This window comes from Aquarana catesbeiana, linkage group LG02, assembly GCF_042186555.1.
Source record: "Aquarana catesbeiana isolate 2022-GZ linkage group LG02, ASM4218655v1, whole genome shotgun sequence".
Classification (NCBI taxonomy): Eukaryota; Metazoa; Chordata; class Amphibia; order Anura; family Ranidae; genus Aquarana; species Aquarana catesbeiana.
This window is the reverse complement of record NC_133325.1, coordinates 308,789,902-308,812,462: the sequence shown is the minus strand read 5'-3', so window position 1 is coordinate 308,812,462 and position 22,561 is coordinate 308,789,902. Positions and strand designations below refer to the sequence as shown.

Genomic DNA, 22,561 nt, shown 5'->3' with positions numbered 1-22,561 from the left:
ACACATTCTGTAGTGCAAATCTGCAAAATGCAAAAAGCACTAAAAATGCATAGGTGTGAATCAGGCCTTACATAAGAGTGGTAGCAGCAAGTGGCAGTAATTGTTTAAGAAACTTTATGTTAATATATCTAGATCTGCACAGGTATATTTCATGTATTTATAACCTTATAACCCTTATCATTCAATACTCAAAACAAAATGATTAGTCTTTGGCAGTGCTGCTTTAAGTTCACAGTATGTTGTGCGGTAAGACTTAGATGTTTAAGCTTTTGAATGGTCATATTATATTTCTTTTTTTTTCTCCCATTACCTGATCGGGGCGTCCGTCTGTAAGTAAATAAATTGCCTGGGTATTACTATCAGACAGAGCAAGCTGGACAGCCTTCAGGGTATTTGTTGAGCTGCCAACCTTTTAAGATAAACCAAAACTAAAATTAATATATACATTACATTTGTAACATAAAATACAAAAAAGTTTTAACTTTGGCAAAAGTTCTGTATAGCACTCTTACTGACTATGCAAGGCCTATTGCTCCGAATCCCTGTGTGAATCTCTGTTAGGTGTAACATTAGCTGAAAAGTGATTTCAGAAGTTTTGAAGCATTAACATTTATTAATTGCATCTCTCGCCAAGACAATGTATTTGGTTTTTGTTCTACAAACCTTCTAACCAATTCAAACAAGGTGTACATGTCCACACACCAAAAAACCTAGGCCACATTTAAACTACCCTTCGGTTTCTCTGGTAGTCATGTTAAGGGACCACGTGATATGGAGCTTCTTTCCTCATAATGGCTGTGGACCAGCATATCCTTGAGGCTGCTTCCTTTTCTATAAGTAATATGGGGTCTTGATGGTAAGGCGCCTGATAAATACTTATCGTCCTGTAGGATGTGCCAGTATCTTTTTATGATCTGGCTTGATTGTCTACAATATGTGCCTATTATTCTCATGCTCCCTGACTCTTCCTTGATCTTTCTTTTTGGGTTCAACAGTTGTGTTCTTGTTAGGTCCTTCACTTTTTTTATAGGATCTCTCCAGATCCCGCAACTTATACCCTCTTTTGCTATAATGATTGAACAGTTACAAACTTTCTGTTCTAAATGCCTCCTCTGAAGAGCAATTCCTTCTTGCTTGTATGAACTGCCCAGTAGGTATCCCTCTCTTCACGGGGGCTGGGGGTTTTGATCAATGTGGATAAAAAAAATACAGCGCTCGCAACACACAATATACGTAACATTTTTCTTGAAAATGTCCAACCATTTATTTTGTTCTGTAGATGTTAAACCCTGGCTTTATTACTAATAAGAAAAGCGCGTTCAAATGTTAGTATGTAAGATACAATCAAAATTCTGATAATCTGGTGTCCTTCTGCAACTTCTGACTATGAAACCCTCAGAGAGAATACCAAGATATGATGGAGTACATTGGTTTAATATTCATAGCTTTTTGTTATTCTGCTTGTGGAATGCAAGGTCAGGTAAATGGCAGCCTCTAAATATCAATGAATGAGCAAAGTGTTTTGTCTGTCATATTTTCAGAAAGATAATGTCCGCCTGACCAGTCTGCTTTCTATGTGGGGTTAAATGGACCACTGTGTGCAGCCTGCCAAAGAACACCTGTTTTGATGATTTTCTAAAACATTAAACAGTGTTCCTTTGTATTTCAATATTAAATGCTTTGCTTCTTTGGAGGATTCTTATAAGATAAACAAAAACTATGAGGCCTGCACATCTAGTTCTCCTGTTATGAATGAATGCTAAGGTTTATATACTGGACAAGTGCAGAAACCTTTAAACTAGCAAATAAAATATAGTACATCTCTACTACAAAAAAAAAATCAGATTTCTAAAATTATTTTTAAAATTATGTATTAAAGCATACAGAAAAAATTACCAGTGAGAGTCATGGTGTTGTATCAGCTCAACTGACCAGGCTTTGTATTGCTTGTTGCATGCATTTTGGCTATTTTCATTTTATTATTCACATAATATTGTACATAGTATTAATAAATCAAGGATTAAAGGGTCTTTTATGATGTCTAGTGAATGGAGAGCTCACTGTAAACTTTCTTGGAATCTTTTGAGGGACACAGGACGTCTTTCACAGTTGGGTTATGCTTCAACCTACAGGAGGTTTGGACACTGGCAAACAAAAAATACAGTAGGCCTGCTCAGGATGACCCCTCCTCCTATCAGCATGCCTTGGTTAGCATGATCAGAAACACAGAGGTGTGGGACCCACGTCGCTCAATGGACTCCAAAAAAAAGGATTTAATGATGAATACAAAAATCCTCTTTTCTTTCTCATGCACTGAGGGTCATAGGGAGACCTTCACTTTTGGGGCATCCAAAAGCAGCCCGACAAGGGGTGGGCAACACAGAAAACAAATGAAATCAAACCCATGAAAATAACAAATAACTGGGGACTGCCTTCAGCTTAAGGAGTCAACTGAAGGATGCTACAGCCTCTAGTTCAGACTATCACCTCACAGAGGTGATGGTTACAAGGAATACCACCTTATGCCGACCTAGCTGTAGGAAGGAGAAGAAACTCTTGGGGTAGAAGCCTTGACACTCACACCAAGTGAAGTAAGCCTTCTATGTTCCATGATAAGAAGTATCTTTATAGCTTTTATCACTTTAAAGTTCACTGATTTCGAGAAGCTCCTGCCTCTCAGAACCTGGGCACCAACAACTATGCTGTTAAAGCTAGTAACCGTGAAACAGGATGGTAAATTAGTCCTTAAAACAGAAGAATGATCTGGTAGAGGCCATGGAGAGTCCACCAGCATCCTTACCAGATCAGTGTACCATATACATATGTGCCAGTCAAGAGCGAAGAGGATTACTGGTATGCTCTTCAACTTGATCCTGAGAAGCAGATGAAAAAGACATTTTAGGGGAGGAAAGATATTCAGTAGATGAGGGTGTCCTGCCTTATAGAGTCACATGAGCATCCACCCACCTTACAGAGGTTAGGGCCAAAAGTAATACTACCCTATGGGTGAGAATAGAGGGAGGAATGTCTCTAATGGATCCAAATGGTTTCTGTATCAGAGGGAACCAGATCCAGATCCCTCTATATCACAGGGGAGTGAACAGGGGAAGCTACATGGGAGACTCACTGTACTAAATCAAGAAGTGATACCACTGCTTGTACCCAAGCGTCAGAGATGCAAGTTGTCCAAGTACAAAGGTTAACGATGTGCATCTTCATGCAGAGGAAGACTTGTCTAAGGATGGGAGATTTTGAGTGCCAGGCAACAAGAAAATGGAGAAACGAAAGGAAGGTTTCTTACCATTCAGAGAGAGGGAGAACTTAGCATTCTATGCCTTAGGCTTTTTCCACTGAGGAAGATGAATGCTCTTGCTCCCTGTAGCCTCCTAGATAAATGGTATCTAGAAGTGAATTGAAGAGATATCCTTTGAAGACCATGCAGTACAAATGCTTCAAATACAAGAGTGCCAAATTCCAGCATCTTAACCAAGGGGCCCATGCGTGTGCGGAATCACGCAATAGCAAAAAAGTACAGCCATTTGTCCAAGCAGTAGTGGATAGATCGCTTTAAAGTAGAATTCTGGGATAACCCTAACTACACTTAAAACGGTCCTCTCATCGCTCCTAACACCTATACTTACTATCCTGTATAAGAAAGATCTTTATACCTGTGTAAGCCAGCTGCAGGAAAGAGGAGAGAGCACTCAATAATGACAAGTAATGCCTGGGAGTGTGACGTAGCCGGGCCCCAGTTCTGCATACCAGAGATAGATGTAAAGACCAAACAAACAAAGCTAAGGCTTAATACCCAAACAAATCCCCTAACTGCCTGCATGTACTACATTACCAAAGGCAATGAGAACATGTGGCACAGCGCTCAGAAGCAAAAGGGGAAAGCAAGCACTGTGTTGAGAAAACCAGAGTAAACATCTGTGTCAGGGTAGGTGATGTTGCTTCGGAACAACTTTAAAAATCCACACAAGCTTTGCAGTTGCTCAGAAGAGGCTTTAAAACCAGATGCTCTGACTGTGGTCTGTTACACCCAGTGTAGCCTGCATTAGCATGGATTTTCTATTCTCTAAGCCCAGAAAAACTGTATTGTAACATGTGATGGCTGTTCAACAACCATAATGTGTCCGACAAGAAAAAGCTAACAAATAAATCAAACTATTGGAAGCTGGGCAGACCCAGAACTGCTGTAAAACTGTTATGAGAGACTACAGCTATATCACTGAGCCACAGAGACCAGTTCTTGATTCAATGTACAGCGTACAGTATGCACAATTCCACGCATTCACCATCGATCCTACATGTTCATGTGCACATTCGATCTCCAGAATAAAGTTGTGTGCTCAATAGCTAGGAAGGAGGAGGATGGTGGAAAAATAAAAACTTCCCCTAGTAAGCTCAAGCAGTAAAAAAAAAAAAAAAAAGGAGGTCTCCCCCATTTGGCCAACTTATAAAGTACATAAAGTGTAAGCAAGGTTAGAAATAAAAGGAGAAATTTTAACTCCTTACCAAATGGCCATTCGGCTACAGTGGTTTCTGAAGCAAATATCCCCATTACCAAGCAAAGGAAACCATAACACATTATATATGTCTACTAGATACACACAGCAATGAGTTAATAAGCAAGGGGCAAGAAAACTGCCTCAGCTTCAATAACCAGAACTAAAAATAAAACCAAAGGACATCAGCAAAAACATGATGGTTGTGAGTATGGTTATCCTGTACTGCCCAACTTTTTTTCAGTGCCAGTGTCCATTTATCTTGTAGGTGACAGTATAATCTGTCAATGTAAGAATTCCTGTGTCCTTCTGGGGATAAGAAAAAAATAAAGTATTTTATTGAAAACAGTAAGGTTTTATATAAAAATTCCTTTAGCATGTTGATAAGGGGCAAAAAGGATGAAGAAGAGAACTCAACAAATAAGTTGTCTTCAGCTTTCATTTATCTAAAATAAAAACCTTTATTCGTTTTCTGTAGAGCAGGGAATTGTTAACACACAAGTCTCCTGTTAGAAAGACTTCCCTTGCACTTCACAACAGGAAGTGAGGTGAAATCTCTCCAAAAGTAAGGGAAAATTACCTCTTAAACAGTTGTACCTGGCACAGGTGGCCCCTTTAGAAGATTTCTATTATGTTGTTACTCTTGCTAGTCTTGTATAATTTTGGATTTTCCACTACTATCCACAGTGCTATCCACTGACGATGGTCACTATGACAAAGAGAGAACATGAAATCTCCCAAGCAAAGATAGCAATAAAAACCTGACAGAGTTTTAACTCTTCCACACTATCCAGAATTAAATCATTTTTGATATAATTCATTTTTAATCAGTATCTGAAACAAAGTAGAGTTCATCTGTTTCCCTGTGTCTCTTTTCCTAACAGGGGGGTCCAGAAGTTTCACCTCACTGTGCTACAAGTATTACAAGTTCTGAATGAGTTTATTCATAAAAGATCTACATTACCTGCAATTCCTTAATCCAGTGAGACGCTTCCTTCAGATTTTCTTCATTAACCTCTGCTAGTTTTGTTCTCCAAGCCTCTACTTTGGAATCAAACTTTACAAAGTTGAACATCTTTTTGTGTTTAAGTTGCTCCTGTTAAGAACAATTTACCAAGAATATAACTGTAAAATATGGAAGCGTTTTTAGCTATAGAGTAGGTAATAGATGTGAATTAAAAGGGTAAGTTTTTAAAGAGGAATTCCAAGTATGGAATTCTTGGACCAATGTAACTATGTATTTACCATATCTGGCCAATGCCCTTGGAACCTGGAAATCAAAGAAGTAGACACTGCTACTCCAGTGATCTCCACTTACACTGCTACTCCAGTGATCCCATGCAGAGGGGCTGGCCTGCTACATTATTAACACAGGAGGTTGGCCGCTCCATATGGGTGCCATTTTAAGAGAATGCTTTGTATTTTCTGAATGAATGCAAAGCTTTCTCTGATTGGACGAGGTAGAGGTGGGGTGGTGATATCACAATCTCCACCTTGTCCAAACAGAGAATACTTTACATTAATTCTCCTCTAAATGGCACCTGTGCTGAGCAGCCGACCATCTGTGCCCGGAATACAATAGGCCAGTTGCATCCTCCAGGTATGGTACATACAAAGTTACATTGGTCCAAGCTGAACCAATGTAACTATGTAAAACTATACAATACCTGGAATTCATCTTTAATATCTTGGCAGCAATTCAAAGCAAAAGCCTTAGACCACCAATCCCTACTGCCTGTCCATTACTAAATACATTTTCCAGGTTTAATATACAAACAGTAAAATACAGACAAGTAAAGGATGCTATTTGAAAAAAAAAATAAAGAGTTTACATAGCAAATGTTCTTTTATTATGGCCAAAATCATGTTTTGAGCAATATGGAATCCACTTCTGTGACATCATTCTGAACTATGGTTATAGATCAATATAATCAAATGTATCAGAAGGGTCTGCATCCTAGCTGAGTTTAGCTACAAGTATGGAGAGGTCAGGCCAAATTACTGACTTGAATATAGGCAGTGTGGCCTAGAAGTGTGGACATTTCTACAAATGCCCCTGATAAGTGAAGCCAATGTTACTGTTTATAAAGGGCATTCTTCATTGAGTTTAGCCAATATATATAGTGGTGAAGCTACTCAGCATCTGTTGTTCTCCCATGTGCTTGTCTGTGATATCGAGAGGCACTATGCTTTACCTGAATAAGCTGAAATATTTTTTCCTTCACCAAAAACAGCTTGTCCTTCATGGAATGGGAAGTGTCAATGAGAATATAGACTTGCTCCTCAAGTATAGTTCCAAACAGCTCTCTACTTCCTTTCTGAAGCCACTTTACTCTAATAATAAAAAATATATAAAAACCCTTTGTGAGAAAACAAAGTGCATTTACAGGGTACATCCTATAAGTATATATTTCTATCAGTCCCTTACACCAAATGCGCTTACAGTCTAATGTCCCCTTCATGATGAATCTCACACAAATACACACACAGATTTGGCACAGTCTTGATGGAAACTATTTCATTTACCAGTGTGGCTTGGCGTTCTCAGTGGAACTGCAGCACCCAGAGGAATCCCATGCAAACATAAGCTCTACCAGCAGGGCCCTCTAATTCCTCCTGTATCGAATTGTATTGTAACTGTAATGTCTGCCCTGTTGGAGCTATATAAATCCTGTATAATAATAATACAAATAATAACATGACAAAACATATACAGTAAACCTTGTCCCTGATGGGAAATGAATCCGAATTTAAAGGGTCACTGTCATATAGGGCTGATATTCCTGTTTTTGATAGTTGCTAAAGTGGAAAACCATCTACTATTTTTTTATTACTCATAAAAGGACTATACACCTGCCACAGCCATAAAAAGTCTGTTCCTACTTTCACTGTGATATTTTTTCATCTTTCCATATTATGAAGTTTTCAACAAAAGGAGTACGATCCGAAGTTGGGCAGGAACAGAGCCAGGCACTGTACCAAGGAGATCTCACCACTGGAGCCAACCAAAAGAACCAGTAATCTAGTGGGAGATTCAGTCTAAGATTTCAGCTAAAAGTAAAGTATCTGCTTTAATTGGACTGACCCCTTAAAGTGCACCTATGCCCAGACTATGGACATTAAAGCTACAAGAAAAACAGAAATGGAAGGCGCGCACACCTAGTGCATTACCAAAGATAATTTAATAATAAGAAATTTTTATATAAAAGTGGGTACTTACAAAATGCAACTGATAAAAGGACAAAAAACCAGGGGAAGGACATGCACAGAACACTGAGTACAGCTAACGCGTTTCCTTCCTCAGAGCTAGGCTAGCTTCCATTTTCATATATACCTTTCACACCACCATTTTATCTGACATCTGTTACTCCACACCTTGGAAGACCTATTAGCACTGGAAGTGACTGTGTTTTTTATATGGACAGTAAAGCATTTACATATTCTGAACAAGCAGTAAAAGAGCTTTAAAAAAACAGGAATCCCTGACCTCTCTAGCATATTGTGCTGTGAAGTAATGAACTCTTAACTATCGAAAAAGATTACAACAAATAATTTAGTGACAAAAAATTCCCCTGTGGGTGATCTGTGTACATTGCAGGGATTTTACCAAACTTTGTAGAAGATTCCTACCTTTTGTTATTCTGAAGGAATAGCTGTTTGTTTGTCTGTGTCCAAGTTCATAGTGAATCTGTATGGGAGCGGTTTTATAATTATCAGTCAGCTGCTGCACCTGCAGGGCTCTAATGAGGAAAGTGGCAGGGACTGCATCGCTTTAGACGTGATTTCCCTTTGAGAGTATCTCACCAAAAATGACATTTTTGTTGCAGGAATGCCCAAAATCTGACTTGTATCTTAGTGCAGACTTGTGGGAAAATCAGTGAGCCAATCACACAAAAAGGAAATGTCATATATGGAGGGCGTTCTGTACACCACTTGTGTACAGAACACCTCCAGGTAGCCATATGGCATTGCATCTTACAGAAAATCACAGCGTTGCAGATTGAAAAGAAAAGGTAATTTTTAATAACATTCAATTACAATATGACTTGTGTCACAATTGTATATGCTATACTATTTTTTTTTCCATGAGAGTGGAGTTACCCTTTAACCACTTGCCGACCAGCCGCCGCAGTATGGCAGGGCAGCTCTATTGCGCGAATCAGCGTATAGGTATGGTGCTTTGTGTTAAAGGTAGTGGGCATGCGCAGCCCCGGAGCAGATGCACGTGGCCAGAGGCTGCGATGTCTGCCGGTCACCCGCGATAGCTCCACAGAGAGGCAGAATGGGGATCAGCCAGTGTAAACAAAGCAGATCCCCACTCTGTCAGGGGAGTACAGTGTGATCGTCTGTTCCTAGTGATTAGGAACAGCAATCCCTCTGTACTCCCAGGCAGTCCACTCCCCCCCCCCAGTTAGAAACACCTGCCTAGGACACACTTAACCCCTTGATCGCCTCTTAGTGTTAACCCCTTCCCTGCCAGTGTAATTTATACAGTAATCAATGCATTTTATAGCAATGATCGATGTATAAATGCCACTGGTCCCAAAAAAGTTTCAAAAGTGTCCGATCTGTCTACTGCAATGTCGCAGTCCCGCTAAAAATCGCTGATCACCGCTATTACTAGTAAAAAAAAAAAAGAAAAGCTAAAAATGCCATAAATTTATCCCCTATTTTGTAGACGCTATAACTTTTGCGCAAACCAATCAATATATGCTTATTGTGATTTTTATTTACCAAAAATATGTAGAAGAATACATATTGGTCTAAACTGATGAAGAAATTTGTTTTTTTTTTTTTTTTTTTGGGGGGGATATTATAGCAAAAAGTCAAAAATATATATATAATGTCATGCAATTGTCAGTTAAAGCGACCCAGTGCCGTATCGCAAAAATGGCCTGGTCATTAAGGGGGTAAATCCTTCCGGGGCTGAAGTGGTTAAAGTGGTTGTAAACCTCAGGAACGAAATATGAACAAAGCATAGCCCTCTATAGTGTGTACTTGTCTCAATTAAGAGCACTAAGTGTAATTTCTGTCTGCTGCTTTGTTACTCTGCTATCAGCATGAATCACTTCTGACAAATTTTCCTGACACCAAGTGAAATAAAATGACAGGGGGGGAACCTCCAGCTGATTGGCAACCTCAGCTCTGTTTCTGTGTGCTGTGTGAAGGGGGTGTGTCCCTTCCCTCCAATCGGCTATCAGAGCTCTCCTCCCTGAGCCCTGTAGAGTGTAACTTTAGCTCTTCACCCCTTTTTTCTTAACTCTCAGACAAGCTTTATAAATCAGCACTTTAAACAGATCTAGAGAAGAGAGGGCTACAGATAAACAGGTACAACTTATGTAGGAGGATTTGTTTAATCTCTGTGCATCACCTGTGGCCAGTCACTTCACTGGGTATATGTAAGGGTTAGCACTGTTTCAATCTGTTTTATAACAGCTTAGAAACACCTAGAGCACATTAGAGCTTTTCAGTCTGCTAAGATCTGCTCTCCATAGAACAGCTGCAACTTCCGTTACTCTGTTGGTAAATTTAGCCTGTGTTCACACTAGTGTAGCACATGTGTGTCGCACTTACGGTGCCATTCATTGTTAATGGCTACCCAAATGCATCAAACAAGAAACACCTTTTATGTATAGGTGAGAACTCGTAACAAAGACAGAAAAATGCACAGTTAAAAAACACTCAAAGCTAAAAAAGCTGCATGGGCATTTGTTGTATGCCGAGTAGCCCAATATAAAGAAATGGGCTGCCCTACATGCAAAACAGAACAATGTGTGAAAAATATGCATATGCGCAACACCTGATGTTGAATGTGGGTTTAAGGATGTGTCAGGGCCTGGACTTGAACCTAGGAGCTCTGCTGTGTCTGGCAATGACTCTTCTCGCTGAGCTACTTGAGATGCTGGACAATACTTTGTCTGATCCATTGGACAACCCTGCCATGTGCCTTGACCTCTCCTGAACCTTTGCTCCTCCCATGAAATAACTGGTTTAAGCCATGTTTCTGCACCTCCTGTTTGCCAGATTATTGTGCTCTCCCCAGCCAATATCTCGCTCTGTCTTCCCTGCTGCCGTCCTTATCTTTGCTATCACTCATTACCATAAACTTGGCTTGTTCCTCGACTATGCTTCTGCCTGACCCCAACCTGCAACTACCCGTTACTGACCTTTGGCTTATTTCTCGACTAAGCTTCTGTTTGATCCTTACCTGCTATATCCGCTTCTGGACCCCGGCTTGCTCACCTTCTGGTTGGCTGATCCTGGGGACCATGACATGGTACTAACACACAGAAAAACTCATCTCCACCATCAGGTTAACACAGTACTTAGAACCCGCACCTCAGGTGAGCCTGTGTCATCCCCCAGGGTGACCCGCTTGTATACCAATACTGCTGGTCGGTGGAGGTCCCGCTACTGCTATAGCAACTGGTCTTTGAGCCTGACCCCTGATTGTGACAGGATGATTTTTTTTTTACAATGCCTATACTGTAGCTACATAGATAAAGAAGGGATTGTTTTAAAATGCTTTTACTGCTTGTTCCGAATATGTTTATATATACTTTATGTATTATAAACCAAAAAAGAGAGCGGCACTCACGGGTCTTGAAAGGTGAACGCACGATGGCGGTTTAATTCGGCATTTTGACGAGGCACAAGCTCGTCTTCCTCAGGACGGCGAACTTGTGCCTTGTCGAAACGTCTAATTAAACCGCCATTGTGCATTCACCTTTCAAGACCCGTGAGTGCCACTTTCTTTCTTGGTCTATATGCACTACAGTCTTTGCTGTGCACCCGGGCCCATTTTTTATCCCTGATTTGTGTGCGGTGACAACCACTGGATATCATCTTTATATATTATAATATAGTTTTCTTAGTCTAGGCACAAGTTCATTTAAACTATAATAATAAACTACTGGGCTTGTAAGGGGTAATAATTCACATGTAAGCATAAAGCATTATAACATGCCTTACATGTATATACCAAAGTCATTTCAGCAATTTGGCATGAATTTACAATTGTCATGTTTTCCAACATCTTACTGTTAGTACTGCCATATCTGTATACTGACTGTGGACAAAAAGTGCAAACCCCCTGAATATGTTGGACAGTGTTGCCTTTCAGAGTATTTTCCTTGGTCCACCAAGCCCATAAGAGAAAGGGGTTGGCAAACTGTGTTTCTCAATAACCCCTGAGGTATTAAACTGCAATCCAACGTCTATGGGGAACTTCAGCATACCAGGAGAACTGAGGAGTCAGTTTCCTCCCTGCCCATGTATTCTTTGCAGCATGGCAGACACATTTAAGCAATACACTTTAGACCAGCCTTTCTCAACCTTTCTGTCCCATTGGAACCCTTAAAATAATTTTCTTATCTCAGGGAACCACTTTTAAAATCAATTCATTGGGGGTCAGTAGTTAAAATACCCCTTACGTTGGAAGCCAGTGGGAAGAATGCCCCCCTTTCTATGGTGGTACAATGCCAGCTTTACTTACAGACAATGAGACAACTAAAAAGATCACTAGTGTCATGCAATTAGCTTTGCCAACACATGGTGGCCCTAGAACTATAGATACATCAAAAAATGTCAGCCACCGGTCAAGTTCCCCTAGCCACCTCTGGTGATACCCTAGGGTCCCACAGCATCCTGGTTAAGAGTAACTGCTTTAGACTATGTTCCTTAAAATATAACAAAAGTCAAAACATTATTTTATTTTTTATTTATTTTTTAATATTAGAGAATAGAACACCTGTTTTTTTATTGCTGTCTGTACTTCCCCCACGTTAGGGAGATTTACGCTGCATATTTGTGCTGGTTACCAATATCACTGAAAGTGGAATTAATGTAAAAGAAAATCCAAAATTTGGGTTTTTCACCAGAACAGGAATAGAAGGTAAATCATTCAATGGAGACACTAGTTCTGGTGACCCTGGTGGCAAACTTTAGAGGGATTTCCTCTCATTTCCTGTTGTGGCTATGGGACAGGAAGCAAATGGAAATCTCCCTAATGGGACAAAGATGGCAAAAAATAATCTTGACTGGGGTATAACTCTCCCTTACTCTATCCAAAATGAGAAAAAAAACATTTGCCTTTAGTTTTAATTTAAGAAAGAAGCAGATGTAGGAGCCCTGAAATGTTGCCTATTTGTGACTAACAATTGGCTCTATCTTGCGCATGCGATGTCTTGAAGATACCTAATCGCTGAGGAGGACAGGTTTGTGCTTGCGCACCTGGCCATACTATAAAGTCTGTGATCAGCATTAGTCTGGAGCAAGAATACATTGCGCAAAGTTATGATCTAAGCTATTTAGAAGTTTAGGGTGGTGGTTTTCTTACCTTTTACTATTAGTTTTACATTACCCTGATGCAAGAAAATAAATTAATTTAAACAGCATATTATAAAAACCAATCCAGTTTCTAAAAAAAGCTTTGTACTTTCCCTTTGTTTTAATGTGTTGCATGGTGATGTGTAATAAAAAATGTCCTAATAATTAAAAAAAGCACACTTACACACCTGCTCCAGCACATGTACACACAAATGCTGTCATTAGATATCATTTAAGTCTATAAATTAGAAAAAAATATATTATAGAGTTTTGTTATGTCACCTTCTTTCCATCTTGTCCAGTGCAGTTTTCATTTTTTCTTCATACCATCTGTACTTCTCCTTACTGATATGCACATGCACCACAGAACCATCTTTCCAAAGTATATGGACAAACTGGTCACAGTACTTGGCATTGATCAGTTTCATGTTGTTTTCCTGTAGATTCAGATATACGGGATTACTTATATAGATATATGTTATGTCTTATATTATATTGTCCACCATTATTTTTTTTACAGTATTAGTTGCCAAAATTCATCTTTAGTTAAAGTACCCATTTCTAAGAGTACAATAGTGATGCTGTTACTGATTTACTTTTTAAGATGCAAGATTACTGAATGTTATGCTTATTCCCTGGCTTTAAAGAGTCTCTAAAGAAAAGCTGCAGAAGTTATACAGTGTAGGCACCTAGAGGTGCCTGCAAATGCATGCAACAGCTTTAAATTGCCTGCAGAATCCCAAGCCATTCTTCTGAATTATATCAGTGCTTAATGTTTCCAGAATCAAAAGTCTGCAATGGCAGCTTCCATTTTCCTCTCGGAAAAGGTTTCCGTTAATGATGGATGATGGTGGACCCTTGTGTAGGGGGTTCTCACTACTGTGCTTTAATAACTGGTCCTGCCTTTCTTTATGACATAAAATAAATTATAAATCCAACAAGGATAGTAAAGCTGGGCACACATGGATCGAAATTCAGCTTATTCAGCAGGAATCGGCTGAATTTCGATCTGTATGTAGTCCTCTCTAATTGTAATGCCCTGTACACACGATCGGAATTGCCGCCAGCAAAACTCCGATGAGAGCTTTTGGTCGGAAAATGCGACCGTGTGTATGCTCCATCGGACTTTTGCTGGCGAAATTCCAGCCAGCAAAAGATTGAGAGCAGGTTCTCTATTTTTCGGTCAGAAAAAGTTCCTATCTGAAAATGCGTTCGTCTGTATGTAATTCCAACGCGCAAAAAACCACGCATGCTTGGAAACAATTCGACGCATGTTCGGAAGTATTGAACTTAATTTTCTCGGCTCGTCGTAGTGTTGTACATCACCGCGTTCTTGGCGGTCAAAAGTTCAGAGAACTTTTGTGTGACCGTGTGTATGCAAGCTAAGCTTGAGTGGAATTCCGTTGGGAAAACCATCCAAGATTTTTCCGACGTAAATTCTGCTCCTGTGTATGGGGCATTAGAGTGGTGTCTTTTTGAAAAATCCTGCTGGGAAACCTGCATTTGATCAGCTGCTGCAGCCAATGGCTGCAGTGCTAATCAGTGTATTCTGACAGGGGAGGAGTCCTACAGTCAGAATACAATAGTGCAGCAAGGGATTCCTGCATCCACCTTGCTTGTGTGGATTCAGAAATCTGTGAGATTTTTTTTTTTCGTTCAGCCCAATGGTGGAACGAAAAAAAAAAACTTCACAGTGTGTACCAAGCTTTCAGCGGGCTGAATGAAAGAATGAAAAAAGAACTGAGCAGCTTGCGAGGAGCTCGCTATACTAACTTTGCGATATTAGTACAGCAATCTCCCCACTGAGCTATTGTGCTCTGACAGGGGGACTGTGTACCGCCAGAACAAACCGGTCAGTGCTTGCAGCCATTGGCTGGTTTTCCTCCATGCCCGTTTGACAGAAGCCAGGGGTTAGGCCGGCCTCTTTCAGACAGGCTACTGTATACAATGGTTGAATGGCAGCTAGTTTCTGTTGAACCAGCAGATATTATCTGATATTCGGCCCCTGTGTACCAGCCTTTGGAAAGAACCTCTTGCAGAGACTAAATCAGGTGGATGGACCTGAGAACCAAGGTACATAGATTCCACTATAGAGTCCCCAGTGGATAAAAGGGTCCGGAGTTAATACAACCTACTTTAAAAAAAATTGAAGCTAAAATATCAACACTCACTGCATCTGTTTGCACAGACTCATCCTCTGGTTTGGTCTTAATATCCACAACACCATCACTATGGCGAAAGGCACAATCTGCTAGGGCATCATAAAAGAGGAGCTTCTCTGGCTTCAAGCCAAACTTTTTCAACCATTCTTCTGAGCTTACACTGTCCACAGCAGCCTCTTCTGATACAGGATAGTTGTTAGTATCTATATAAACATAGAGGAATTATAAAGTCTGTGAAGAAAGGTTGCAATGTATCATAACTACAACATACAATATTACAATACTATACATGACTGAAATAATGTAATTGCTGCTGGAAACCCAATATTATTGTATATTACAAATTAAATGAAATTCTTCTTTTAGTTGCCTAATAACCATGTGTTATATGTTTAGCTTTCTAAAAATGTAATGTAAGACACACAAATGTATGCTGAAAAGGTGAAATAATATTCTTTCTAAACTAACTACAAGTCACTATATGCTTCCTTTTTTTGTATTATGGTCACCAGTGACAGCCCGTCCATTAGCCCACTGCCCTCTCTCTCCACGCCACCCCCCCCCCCCTATATGCAATGGATAGATTAATATACTGTTTGCCGCCCCCCCCCCCCAAAAAAAAATTACCACCGCCCGCCACTGATGGTCACTATGGCAAACCTATAGTTTCGGAATAATAATTGAAGAAATAACAAGTCTGACAAGTATGAATCTGTAAAAGTGAACGTAGCCTTTTGGAGAGTGAGTGACCTCTACAGGTTGTCCAGTGTAGATTACAACCTGTATCATGATAATGAAATTTTAGCCATACAATGAGTGAATATTACTATGTAATTCTAGCAGTGATATTATTGTGTACTGTACTCTCATTTGGGGCCATTGATAATGTGAATAATCTGTGTACCCAGTAAAGAAGATTTTTTTTACTGCGATGCAAATTAATAAAACACATAAATAAAAATGCACTGGAAGTTCCAATGATGCAGTAAAAGTATGCAGATGATCAGGTAAAGCAGAGATTATGTACTCTTATGTACTTAGGAGTGGAGTACATTACTACATAAATAAATACTGATGTCCTACTGTATATCAAATACCACTCATATACACATACACACAGACCCACAGACCCACACCCTCAAAAACACCAACAAATCTGCAGTAGTTTACAAAGTAAAGAGCGTCTCAAATGAGTCCATTCCATAGTCGCAAAAAGCATACACATATTGCAGGGGAAATTTATTGAAGATCTAATTACTCCATCATTATGAATTTGAAAAGAAAAATTAAAGCTGGCATATACGGGTGGGGCATACAAACTGAGTACAGTTTGTATGACCAATCCCTACTATCCCTAGAGGAACACAAAAGCCTAAGGCCACGTACACACGAGCGGACTTTTCGGCAACAAAAGTCTGACGGCCATTCCAGCGGACTTTCGTCTGACTTTTGACGGACTTTTGAACGAACGGACTTGCCTACACACGATCACACCAAAGTCCGACGGATTCGTACGTGATGACGTACGACCGGACTAAAATAAGGAAGTTGATAGCCAGTAGCCAATAGCTGCCCTAGCGTGGGTTTTCGTTCTAGCATACAGATGAGTGGATTTTTCGACCGGACTCGAGTCCGTCGGAAAGATTTGAGGTATGTTTCAAATCTAAAGTCCATCAGATTTTTGACTGGAAAAGTCAGCTGAATGTCCGATGAAGCCCACACACGATCGTATTGTCCACCGGACTCGGTTGGACCAGTCTAATAGAAAAGTCCGCTCATGTGTACGCTGCATAAAAGTATATATACAGTATAAGATGACATTACTATCAGTAAATCAGAGTATTATTTGACTAGCAGGCCTCATGCACACTGGGTAGTAAAAGGCCACTTTAGGAGCATTTGACGTTTTTTTTTCCTGCCTCTAAACGACCCTCAATGTTAGCCTATGTACCATTGCACACTATAGGCATTTACAAGCATTTAGTGGCGGGGGAGTCTAGAGGCAGAAAAAAACCCTAGCAGCGTGTTCAGGCGAAGTAGCGTTTTGGCAAAAAAGTTATTATTCAGGCCAATGAAATGAATTAACTCCTAAGCGTCTGACACGCCTAAATGCATTTACAAAAATGTGGCTTTAGGCACAATTTTGACACTGCTTTTCTACTGCCAGAAGAAAGGCGTTTAGCAGAGCTGGGAAAACACCCAATGTGCATGAGACCTTACAGTGGCCATAATGCTTAAAAAGAGACACATTTAACCACTTCCAAACAAGCTGCAGGCATCTCCCCAGTAGTTTTTTAGAGCAGGCAGTCAGCTCTCTTGTAAAAGCAATCCTAGTGGCTAACCAGCCACTGGATTGCTTTTACAAGAAGCGGAAGGGGGCATCCCACCTTTCCCCCACTGCCTTACGTGGTTTGCTCAGGCTCTACCGACCCACCGGGAGACCCAAGCGACCAGCCAGTACGTTCCCCTGGCCGGTTGGAAAGCCGGGATCGGTTTTCTTCAGCTCTTCACTATGAAAACCAGGAAGTGATGACCTGACATTACTTCCGGTTTACCCGGATGTCAACTGCGCCATTTAAAAAAAATCAAAAGCATTTGAAAACACCGATCTTGGTGAGGGGAGGGATTTTGGGTCTTATAGACCCCAGATCGCTCCATAAAGAGTACCTGTCATATGCCTATTGCTGTCACAAGGATGTTTACAAAACAAAAAACTGTGCTTTGAATATGTGCGTAGGGCTTCACACTCTGAAGCATGCAAAACACCATTCAATGTTATATAAAATTGCTGGGAGGATGAGCGCTTGGTCATATGACCTGTCAAAGTCATGTAATTGGCCTCACGTCTTAATACTGAGTGTTTTTTGTAGCATTATGTAGAGAATATTCTGATGGAAACAACAGGCTCTATTTTGTGAATAAATCGCATAATGCAGGCATGGTGTGAAGTGAAAATTGCACGAAGAGAGAGAAGATAGTAGTACCCACACCAGTCATAAAGACTATGGCTTAGAGAACAGCCATCACAGGCAGGACACAGCCACTATTATAACATGCTGCTGACGTTCAGAAGCCCCCAAAATGAAAGATTTAACAGAATGTCCCTGTTTGTCAGTACCATCCTGGTGAATCTACCTTGTTGCTGCCCCTTCACAGTCTGTGCATTTTTTAGTGGTGGAATAGTATGTATTTATCTATAAATCTGTGTTCCCCAAAGCTGTCCATACACTAAAAGATCCCTTTCATTCAGCCTGAGGCTGCACAGATTCCCCAATCCGCAAAACTTTATTTTTCATTTTGGATAGAGTAAGGCCCCTTTCACACTGGGGCGGTGGGGGTGTCGGCGGTACAACAGCGCTATTTTTAGCGCTGCTGTACCGTCGTTCTTGCAGCTGTATTCGGCCGCTAGCGGTGCGGTTTTAACCCCCGCTGGCGGCCGAAAAAGGGTTAAAATCACTCGTACAGCGCGGCTATAGCCGCGGTATTGCCGCGCTGTCCCATTGATTTCAATGGGCAGGAGCGGTTTAGGAGCGGTGAATACACTGCTCCTTCACCGCTCCAAAGAAGCGGTTTGCAGGACTTTTTTCACTGTCCTGCCAGCACACCGCTTCAGTGTGAAAGCCCTCGGGCTTTCACACTGAACACACAGCGGAGGCTGTTTAGGGGCGGTTTGCAGGTGGTATTTTTAGCGCAATACCGCCTGCAAACCGCCCCAGTGTGAAAGGGGTCTAAGGGAGAGTTATAATCCCCATGAGTTTTTTTCATCACCTGTATCCCATTGGGGAGATTACTTTCACTTTGTGTCTCATAACCAAAACAGGAAGTGAGAGGAAATTTCTGCAAATTAAGGGAATCCCTTGGGGCCCCCCTGGTCACCAGAAATAAGGTCCCCATTGGAAGATTTCTTCTCTATTACTTTTCTGGGGACAACCCAAAATTTGGGATTTTCTTTTACATACATTTTTGATAGTAATGGTAAACAGGACAAATAGAGAGGGTGAATCTTCCCAATGGGGACACAGACAGCAATAAAAACTGACGGGTGTTCTAATTCAGTTCCATTCTTTTCAAAACTAAAAAAAAAAAAAGTTTTGCCTTTAGTTATACTTGGCCATATACCAACAGAACTTGGTTTGAAAATTTAGTTAATGGGGTCAAATTGACATTCGTTTTCAACTGCAGTGATAAAAATATCAAAGGTGAAGGATGGTACATTTTTCGCTAACAGACGAAATGCTAACAGTGAATGGGGTTTTTGCTTGGGAAAATTCCATGAATTTCAAAGTATTCTGGAATAAAGTTTGTAAAGTCTTTCATAGCATTATCGAATGTACTGATGAGATTTTTCATATAAATATTCATAGTAAAATCTATTAGTGTAGGGTCAGCTTTAAGCTATCCAAACAAATGAGATAGGAGATGGCAGGACAAAACAGATGGACTAGGGTGATAAGCAGTAATAGGTGTTAAATTAAATTACATTTCCAAAGAAAAATGTAACCCTCTAATTGGATTGGAGTTCCTATGTTTGCATCAGGAGGGGGGCAGACCTAATCTCAACTTGGGCAAAAGCCAAGATCCCATATACAGCCCAGACCGGGATTCAGGCGGATCCATAGGATTGATCTGAATCTTAACAGATGTATTTGCATGCACCACATCAGAATCAACATTATACTAAAATATTTTAGGTCATATCAGGGTAACTTCAAAGAATAAATCATACTTGCCTTCTTCTGCATGATAAAATTTTCGTAAAATATCCTGCAATTGCTTTAGCGTGTCCTTTGCTTCCTCCATCTCCTTCACAATCAACTCTTCGTCTTTCTTGAGATCAAACTCTACAGAGAGACATTAGTAAAATTTAATCAAGTTAAAAAAAAATATTTTGCAAGGATGATCATAGCAAAAAAACTACTACATGGCAACATTTTAAAATACTGTATATGCCAATAGATAAATTGCTGATAAATATATGCTGAAAAGTTCATTATCCAGTTTACAGATTTATTGATTCCAAAATGGAGCTTGCAACCAGTTAGAAAGTAAAGTTTTCTTCAAGTAGCTTACAGCACTATAGTTCACATATAATTGTTTGCTATAGTCTCTAACTTTTATACAGGATAAGGTTAGCCATTGCTGATGGTCATGTGTGGGGTTGCCACCACAATTCTGAGGCTAAGCAATCAAAGAACAGGACATGGTGGTGACCCTGTGTGAGCGATTAATATTGTAGGGGGAGTCATACAGCGCATGCACTTCATGCAAAGATGCGTTATTCTTGGGGACTGACCATGCAGCACTAATGGGCACACAGGCAGTAACTAAGCTCATTATAAATTTCTCTGACACCTTTAGTAATATAATGAAATCATAGAACAGCACTGTTAGTACAGTCTGGCAGTAACTCCCTTTGGTCTTGCACGTAAGCACAAGACAAAGAAAAAGGAGTTCCCTTCTACTTGTTGAAGAAAATTAAATGCACTGTACAGTTTTTCCTATATATGCAAATTTAGTTAACCTAATGTAAATAAAAGCAAATAGTATTATCACTTTATAAACCTAAGTAAATATATATGGACTTGGGGAAGGTCATGCATACTTATTTAATATGCAGGCCATGCTTCCTTGTTAATAATAATGTACAACGATTGGGAATTCTAGCTTTTCTCTCAGATTTATGTACTGGTCAGGCTTGAAAACAACTGTCGTACTTTAAGGTTAATCTTATCAGTAATCAAGCCGGGTTGCTATTGCCCACCAATGACCCAAAAAAATACATGAGGAATATACACTTTAGTATTCCTTGCAAACATGCACTACAGATTTTAATATACACAGGACAAACATTCATACAATTGCATACATACATTTTGCTACCCCGATCTCTATTCCCTGTGGATTTGTGCCCTAGTCTGGTATTTCATTAAATATTATTGCAATGAAAAAAAAAAAAAAATATATATATATATATCTATATATATATCTATATATATAGATATATATATAGATATATATATATATATCTATATATATATAGATATATATATATATTAGAGCTGCACGATTAATCTTTAAAAAGGTGCGCTCTTGATTCAACCCCCCTCACGATGCTAATCAGCCATTTCATGGCCACAATTGAAACCTATACAAACAGTGGGGGAGACCGTAGTTCTCACATTGTGCTTCGCTGTTGCAAAGTGGCTTTACAGTGTGCTGATGATCCGGTTTTGTCTGTGTTGCAGGGTGGGTTTGCTGTGTTGAACAGCCGGTTTTGTCTGTGTGAAAGGTGTGAAAGGGCAGGAAAGGGCCGCCCTCCAGCACCAGCAATGCACAATCTGAAAACTACGGTCTCCCCCGCTGTTTGTATAGGTTTAAATTGTGCCTGTGAAATGGTATCTCCCATCGAGAGATACCTCCTACGATGTGCGCATGCTCCCTGGTTACGTCAGCCCAGCTGATTGGCAAATCACCTGTTGTGCTGTTCCGTGCGCAGTACATACCGGGCACTTCTTAATAGCGGGCACTTCTCGACAGAACACTGTGAAATGGTATCTCCCATCGAGAGATGCCTCCTACGATGTGCGCTTGCGCCCTGGTCACGTCACTCCAGCTGATCGCAAATCAGCTGAAGTGTGGCTCCATCCTGCGCATGTGCAGGCACTATTCGATGGGGGGGCACTTCTCGACAGAACACCGGTTCATCCTGCAAAATGAGATAAGGCAATAGCAGGGTGGATGAGGACCCCCTACACACACCTGTAAATCGCATACCAGGTGTAACACCGATAATTTACAAGGGAGTCCACTATGCTAAATAGGGATTTTTAATTGTCTAATTTTAAAACTGATGTATACATGGTTTTTATTATTAATTTCATGAGAATAAAGGTTGTTAAAAATATATTTAGTTTGTCCATCCTTACGCACCAATGAAAGGACACAGTGTCCTCACTTTGGGGTTGCTTTGCTTGAAATATAATTAGCATGTGGTGCTTCTTAACAGTGACTCCTCTGTATATTGGACAATGTATAGACTGGTGAGTTACATGTAATAATATGTATGTTGCAGTGTTCTGAGTGTATTGGGGTGTACAGATCATTGTGCTAAGTATAGCGAGATGTATGGCACAGTGTACTGAGTGTATTGGGTATACAGATAGGTTTGCTAAGTATAGTGAGATCTATGGCACAGCATGCTGAGTGTATTGGGTGTACAGATTGGCTTGCTAAGGGCTCATTTACACTTGCTTCGGCTTCAACAAGGAGTTCACCACAGGGGTGTCAAATTTTTAAGGCACCCTTTGGTAGCCAGAGGAGAAAAATGAGGCAGCAGCTAACAGTGGGTTTGCAAATCATGTTAAAAATGAGAAAGCCTACATATAAAGTGCAGGGGTCAAAAGTATGTGATGTACAGAGTGCAGGAATCAGGTGTGTGTGTAATGTATACAATGCAGGTTAGGAGTGTGCAATGCACACACAGTGTAGGAGTCATTAGTGGGTAACCTACAGAGTCCAGGATTCAGTTGTATGTAACATACACAGTGCAGAGGTTCAAAGCAC

General features: G+C 40.3%; 1 protein-coding gene across 1 annotated transcript in view; it reads right to left on the bottom strand.

Annotated features, from left to right (window-relative positions):
• VWA3B (von Willebrand factor A domain containing 3B) overlaps window positions 1–22,561 on the bottom strand; it is a 288,159-nt gene that overhangs the window by 217,650 nt on the left and 47,948 nt on the right. Inside the window, exons 8-13 of the mRNA XM_073614648.1 lie at window positions 19,729–19,839; window positions 15,008–15,201; window positions 13,119–13,273; window positions 6,704–6,842; window positions 5,473–5,604; window positions 311–409 (exon numbers count right to left, since the gene is read on the bottom strand). Of these exons, the coding sequence (XP_073470749.1) occupies window positions 311–409; window positions 5,473–5,604; window positions 6,704–6,842; window positions 13,119–13,273; window positions 15,008–15,201; window positions 19,729–19,839 (830 nt within the window). The remainder of the gene's footprint in view (window positions 1–310; window positions 410–5,472; window positions 5,605–6,703; window positions 6,843–13,118; window positions 13,274–15,007; window positions 15,202–19,728; window positions 19,840–22,561) is intronic.